Source organism: Solanum tuberosum, unplaced genomic scaffold (assembly GCF_000226075.1).
Source record: "Solanum tuberosum cultivar DM 1-3 516 R44 unplaced genomic scaffold, SolTub_3.0 scf00044, whole genome shotgun sequence".
NCBI classification, from domain to species: domain Eukaryota; kingdom Viridiplantae; phylum Streptophyta; class Magnoliopsida; order Solanales; family Solanaceae; genus Solanum; species Solanum tuberosum.
In genome coordinates this window covers 1581854-1589348 of record NW_006238970.1, presented here as the reverse complement: position 1 = coordinate 1589348, position 7495 = coordinate 1581854, and the positions used below count along the sequence as shown (strand labels likewise).

At 33.8% G+C, this 7495-nt stretch overlaps 1 protein-coding gene across 1 annotated transcript; it reads right to left on the bottom strand.

Moving 5' to 3' along the window:
- Positions 1–2180: 2180 nt before the first annotated feature.
- On the bottom strand, positions 2181–7039 carry LOC102601685 (uncharacterized). Its single transcript, XM_006343395.2, has 3 exons — positions 6141–7039; positions 4065–4816; positions 2181–2498 (listed from the first exon to the last, which is right to left on the bottom strand). Exons 1-3 carry the CDS (start codon positions 6852–6854, stop codon positions 2384–2386), a joined length of 1581 nt encoding a protein of 526 aa, XP_006343457.1. The 5' UTR covers positions 6855–7039; the 3' UTR covers positions 2181–2383.
- Positions 7040–7495: the final 456 nt, after the last annotated feature.

Below are 7495 nucleotides of genomic sequence, written 5' to 3'. Positions count from 1 at the left end.
ACTTTTAGTTATTCTTAAAAAATTATGCGTATTTTAAAAAAATAAAATGAAAAAGTATCCTTTAATTTTAAATATTTTAATTTTTTTATGTTGTATTCGATTTTCTTCACTTGTTTTTATATCCGTTTAAAGACATTTGGAATTAAATTTGAAATCAAATCAAAAGGAAAGAAAAAGAAAATAAAGAGAACAAATAAAAGCAATATAAAAAGAGAGAGAGAAAACAATGAATGAAGGTAAAAAAAAATGAAGAAAAAAAGTTTTAAAACATGGCAAAAGAAATTATGTGTATTAACTTAATTTAAATACAAGATAAAGAAAATAAGAAGATTTTAAAAAGAATTAAAAATAATAATTTTTAAAAAGTGAAAAAAAAAATTAAAAAATACTTACACACGTGGCGGGCACGTGTTGTACAAACACAACCTACTTACATGGTTGAAAGTGCCTGGCGTCAGCACAAAAGGCGCACGAAAATACAAAAAAAATGAGTTCGGAGGTAATAAGACCCTAGTTAATTTAATGTGTATCGCTGAAATTTCGGTCATAATTTAGAGGATACTTATGCATTATCCAAGATTGATAATGTAAGAATAGAATGGACATTTAAAAAAGTCCATTAGGAAAAAGGGGAAGTATGATTATTTCTCAAAGCTGATGAATAAATTTGATTTGTAACGTAAAGTCAGAGGGTGTAAACGATTTTCACTTGGGGTGATATAGAAGAGTCAATTGCCATGCTCTTAGACATCCTTTAGTAGAAACCTATTGAATAACTTTTTACTGAAAATTTGGACAAAATCTTCATCAATTCAAGCGGTTTTAATATATTGTCACTATGATACTGGAATTTACGAAATAACCTACGATAATTGAATTTTTATGTCAGTTGAATTTTTTGAATTTTTTGAATTTTTCAATTAATTTTAAATGCATATGTTCCATAGATTTTAATTCTTTGTCGGTACGGTATAACTAGTTGTGAATTAATATATTAGTCTTTTTAATTTTTAATTAGCAAAATATATGCATTAATTGAGATGTTAAATGCTTTGTTTTGGTTTATAACATAAAATGTATAAGAATAATAATTTTGCACAAACGTCAAATATCAATATACATATATAACAACATCTCACTATATCAAGTATGAAACATTTAGAAAAACATTATTTATTATCACTATAAATAAAAAGGAAGGTTTGATTGTATCTTGTATTTTTTGGACACCTCGCTCTTAGATTCCTCATTTTTTGTGTTGTTATTTGGTATTGGTTAATATTGTTAATTACATGATGTCTGTCTACTATCATTGTGATTGTGGAACCTTTACCTCTCAATGTACTTACCAATAGGGGTGTGCATTATTCGGATTAAACTGAATAACCAAACCAAATCAAATCGAATTATTATTTGGATTGATTTTTTGGTTTTTCGGATTGGTTTTGGATTAATAAATTACTTTGTTTGGTTTTTTGGTTTGGTTTCGGATTTTAAAAAATAAAAATTGAAAAATCGAAAAAAACCGAATTATATATATATAATGTTTAGGTTTAGAATTAAATTGGAGTTAACCACTTTTGTCCTTTTTGGTTATTGCCTTTCATGATGATTACGTTTATATTTATGTTTGAATTACATCTATAATAGGTATACTTATAAGTATTGTGTTTTAAGGTTTACTTATGATTTATATTAGAAAGAATATTTAAGGGATTAAATGTTATTACTTTGGTTATATATGTTATTAATTATTGACATAACCGAATAACCAAATAGAGGAAAACCAAACCAAATCAAATTTATTTTGGATCGGATTGGGTTACACTTTTACAAAATCAAAAACCGAAAATCCAAACCGAATAGTGTAAAACCAAACCAAAAAACTGAATGCACACCCTACTTACCAACCTTGCTGAATGCTGATAATATAATTGATGATATTCCAGTGTATCTTATCAAAGAAATGAAAATATAACAAGTGCAAACTTCCACTTTTCACATGTTTGCAGTAGAGCCATTTAAATCATGAAAAATGTTCAATACAAACTCCTCCACCTGCATTCAAAGGATTTGATATATATAGGTTAATAAACCTGGAATTGCGAGCGAGGCGTAACAATTTCCTCCAAGTTGCTTGAGCCTGTTTAATCTCTCATAGGAAAAGGAAAAAGAGGGAGTTAAGGATTTGAGCTACTACTCAATACAAGCAAGTGTCATTTCATTTAGGACTAAAATTCAAAGCATGGATGGACCAACACAGAATCCTCAAAACTATCACGAAACCAAATTTATATCTCCTATCTCCTACTATTAGCATGTATTAACAACAGCACTCACTACAAAGACCCCCCATCAAACAAATCTCCTCTGCAAAATCGAATCACAGTCTCCTTGCTTGACGAATGATATTTCTCTCCGCCCATATTGGGCAACAGCATGTCGCTTTCTTGTTCTTCCACTCAGCTCCGCACGTGTAACAAAACTCGTGACCACATCTGGGCAAAAAAAAAACATTTGAGCTACTCTCTTAAACTTTAGCTCTTACAACACAAATGAACAGTAAGAAAATGAAGTTCAGACACAAATTTACATGAAAATGGTACCAGCTTATTTAACATTATTTCAGGCCATGAAACACGCCATATATACCCAAAATGCAACAAAACAAAGATTATAGAGATGAAAGATGCTAGTCATGCCAATTTGAGTGACTGTTAAGTTTTCCGCTCTCTTCTCCTTTTAGTAGTTGATATAATTATTCCAACACATACCACCCTTACCAGCATCATATATTTCCCCGATATCATTCCTATACCTTGACGACAATATATTTACTTTCCCAGACTCCCTCAAGACACTTGAAGTTGAAGGTTGCCACTTTAAAAAGCTTTACCTTCCAGTAGATCCAGCCAAAAATAGAAGTACTTGTACCAAATCACTATAGCTCTCTTCTACAAAATGGGCCGACTCTACAGCGGTCCAATTTGAAAATGAAACTACAGAAATTTCCTTAGAGCAAGTCAGTCACTGACAACAAACAACGCCACCAACATAATTGAGGTAGTCCATCTTTCATAGCAGAGGATACAGGAAGGATTTTGGCAAAAGAGACGGTTTCTTTGTCAAAATAAAACCAATATGCAGCATGACACGCTAATTGTACTGTCAACTTAAAAAACTATCCCTATTTAGTGCACCTCCTTAAAACAGATCTTTTTTCCATTCTCAATTGGCAATGGTTAAAATCACCAAATACAGAAATGAGAAGAACTTGCAAAATATTTAAAAGTTCTGTCATGAAAAGCAGATTGTATCTGACTTGTAACTCCAGCCATTTCAACACGACAACTTCACCCAAAATTATGACTAGTCGGGATGGAGTAATAGAGCAAAAACTTCCAATAAAAGAATTGGCTACATTTTTCCTTCTTTTTTTATTTTTGGTAAAACATATATATGGTCTAATCCTCCTTTTACTGTCGAACAATAAATTTCATGATTTTCACTAGGAATTTCATCAACATCCTCAATATATGATGTTTTGATTCGACTAAGCAACTTGATAGCAAATACAAGCCACATGTTTTGCATGGCTTATGACAACCTGCTGCTAATTTAAGCTACAAAGAACAACATTCTTATCATCAGCTTATAGTTTAATGGCTTAAAGCAGCACTAATTAGTCAGGTAGGCAATTCTTAAAATGTTGTCGGATGATTACCAATTAAGTCAGACAAGCTTAATCAGAAATGTGCACTTAGGACACAAAAATATTTATCTTCTGAGTAGGTTCCTACCAATCATTAACAGTATCTCAACCTAAATATCCAAGAAAAACAACAGCAGTGCATGCTACAAATTACCTTCTTTAGATAATTACTTATATTTTTCCTTTCAAAAGAGAACACTAGAGAATGAACTATTAGCCATGCTTGTAAGTTGTAACATCTAAAGTTCTTGTAAACCATTCCAAAAAGTCATCACTTCCCTATAACCTAATGGAGTTGATGTAACTCCAACATGCACAACAGGGACGTAAGAAGGAAGGAGAAGTAAAGGACCTGCAGTTAATATGATAGCAGCCTTCCGCAAGGGACACCATATGGTTGCACTTAGCACACTGACGCCAACGACACTGTGTAGCAAGAGACTTGAGCTTTGGGTCGTCTACGCACTTGTAAGGGTTTAGTTTTCTATAGTCAAAGCAGGTCATGTTTTCATGCCAAGGAACTTTGCAATTGATACAGAATATGTGGCGACATTTCATGCACATTCTGGCCCCAGCTTGGGCAGAAATTTGGACCTCGGCTCTTGACATTAACGTGGAACACTGTGGATTGGGGCAGTAAATCTTTTCTGCGATAGGAATTGTAGTTTCTTTTACACGTTCACTCATCAAATCATATATCTTGGGTGTCAAGAACTTTTTGCAGTCATCTATTTTCAACTCTGATTTGCATCCATCATGAGGACATTTCGGCAGCATTCCTTGAAGGAGCTTAACTTCCACATGTTTATTCATGCAGGAAAAGCAATAATAATGCAGGCAACCATTAATTAGAAACATGCGATCCATATCAGTGTCCTGCAGACAAATAGCACAACTCTCGGTGATGCTCTTTCTCTTTCGAGTAGAATCTGATGGTTGCTTGACCTGAGAAACTATCGCATCAGTAGCAAGTTTAATTGCAAAATTGACAGTGTTTGGTGCCACAACAAATGGTATAGAATCTGCAAATTTTCTTAAACCAGCAGTTGCCTGTTCAACAAGTGCAGCAATATTATCCTTCCTAGGATGCACCTTGCCCCTAACCTGCAAAAACATAGATCAATCATAGTGATAAACCTAAGATGGGATTTATACAATATAAATAAACACTACAGGTTCAAAGTGACAAAATAGTATTTGCCTCGACATGCACCAAGTGCTCTTCAGTAAGTACAGGGATAGAAGAATATACACTCTAATATATGCTATCCTCCAATATAAAATTTGACAGACACTAGAATATACTATCAATTATTAAAACAATGCACTTGTGGGTCAAAGAAGTTATTATGAATGAGCTAAACTGTTCTTCCCTAGTCCCTTTTTCCTAATTCGAAGGATTAATATTCTCTAAAATAAGAAATTTAAGAACAAAGAACCTTTTTTCCTTCTTTTTTTTACCCCAAAGCCTAGCTCGAGTGGCAAAAAGGTGGAGGATTTGTGGCTTAGGTCGCAGGTTCAAGCCCCACACCATGCAAAGCAAATCCCGGTATTTAAGTGCAAAATGGTAGAGGGACGGGCCCATTATCCACTGAGTTTAGAAGGTTGTGATTGGTCCAAAGGATGGGTCACAAACGAATTTCTCGTTTATCAAAAATAAAATGAACCTTTTTTCTTTTCTTTTTTTTTCGAAACAAATTCACTCACACAAACCTATTTGCATCTACCTGTACCCGAATTATAAATTCTTATGACAATATAGGGAACATCTAAAAACTATTCTAGCTTTAGTGTTTGGACTTTTATATGCTATTGGAAATTACTCTTCTCATGAGCCAGCTTTTGGAGCCATTAAACATGGCATCATAAGTCAGACATATCATATTGAATTGTCCACTCTCCAAATGTAGCCTAGGCATGAAATGAGATAAGGAGAATTTGGACTTTTAATACTCCCATTGTCCATCTTTACTTGTCCACTATACTATTGGGATGTCCAACAATACTTGTCCAATTTATAAAATCAATGAATAATTTACCATATTGCCCTATTTTACACTTGCTACTACATATTATATTCATTTTTCAATGTTTAGATAACTTATATTTAATAAGAGTGATTTGGAAATTCCTTATCATGATTTTAAGTGGAGAAGGGTAGAGGGGCGGGCCCATTATCCACCGAGTTTAGAAGACTGTGATTGGTCCAAAGAGCAGGTCACAGACGGATTTCTCGGTTAAAAAAAAAATAAAAATTTACTCTATTATTTACTGCTCCTTGTAACAATTCAAAAGTGGACAAGTATTATTGGACAGAGAAACTATGATCTTGGGCAATTAATGAGCTAGCTTTTGGGATTGGACAGCATCGGAATATCTAATTAGTCAAAGAAGATAAACAACATTGTAGTAGTTCAAGGAGTCTCACATATTGGAAGATTGTTTGACTATCCAAAAAGAAATTAACCCTTTTCAAACCCAGCATTGTAGCAACATCAAGTCCTTCAATCAGTGCTTTCAGCTCTACAATTTCATCAGTCAAAACGACTTCAGCACTTGCAATCAAACCCTTACTCACTTCAAACACCAATATACCACTGGGGTCACAAACAGCAACTCCAATCCCAGCGACTTGTTTTTCCCCAACCCCATCCGTCTCTTCAACATCTTCACCCATCAAACCCTTAACATAAACCCTAAAACACTCCCCATTTTGCATCGCCTCCCCTCCCTTGGACGAACCCTCACCATAAGGCCTCTGTAAATGATCCCCAGTCTTCTTCCACTGATCCTCCGGAACCCTCTGTATCTCGCGTGCAAATGCCTGATCGTGAATTCGACGGTTGAGGTTGTCTTCAATTTTCTTCATCTCCGACTCAGCCTTTTTACAATCATGGACTTGCTGTTCGTACTTTAACAATTCCTCGGCGAAAAGATGTGAAACAGTGTTGTTGGGGATGACGTCTTCATCGTAAAAAGTGAGTCTGGAACTGGAAGCGGCATTTTTTGGGAGAGAGTTGATCATAGCCTCTTCCATTTGGAGTTGAAAGGCAAAGAGGAGATCGTCTTCAGCGGCTTGAGCAGCAGCAATTTCACGGCGTTGTTCATCGAGTAGGGCGGGGAGATCGTCGTTAACTTCCATAACTTTTTGGGCGTTCAGAGCTTTTGGGAACTGAGATAAATGGCAATCGGTTCTTCACCTTCTGCTTTGTTTTTCACTGTTGAATTTATTGGGAATGAGAAAAAAGAGAGTATGAAACTTGAAAGGAGTCTTGGGGGAGTCCTTTTCTCACTCTAGTTTGTTCGGAGAAGGCCAAAAAATATTCTTCAATTGTATGAAGTAGCCTAAGTATTATTTTTTTATTGGATTAAAAATATTTATTTGTCCATTATTTTCCTTAAAATTTATAGCTTTTTATTACTCCCTTCATCCCATATTATAAGTCACATTTTCCATTTGCACTTGCATTAAGAAATAAGATAATTTTATCCTTATGCCCTTATTTAATTTTGCTTATGACAACTTTGTAATAAATGATGAAATGTTATATTTCAAAAATATAAATGCATTTGGATGACTATTTAAATTTTACTTTTTGGAGACAAATTTTTTCATCAATTGATTCAAAAAAATTTAAAAATCAAGTTTTTTCCAACTCAATTTTCCTATATATTTTGTGTACAATGTTTTTTTATATTTTTATATATAAATTCTTAAAGCAAACATGACAACATCACAAAATATTCAAATTCCATTACTTCAAATTGATCTAAATTTTCCTG

Coding starts and splice junctions, on each gene's coding strand:
- LOC102601685 (XM_006343395.2), bottom strand. CDS start 6,854: ATGGAAGTTAACGACGATCTCCCCGCCCTACTCGATGAACAACGCCGT. Junction 4,817..6,140: donor GTCAAACAATCTTCCAATAT/GTGAGACTCCTT, acceptor ATGTTTTTGCAG/GTTAGGGGCAAGGTGCATCC. Junction 2,499..4,064: donor TGCTATCATATTAACTGCAG/GTCCTTTACTTC, acceptor TTTTTTGCCCAG/ATGTGGTCACGAGTTTTGTT.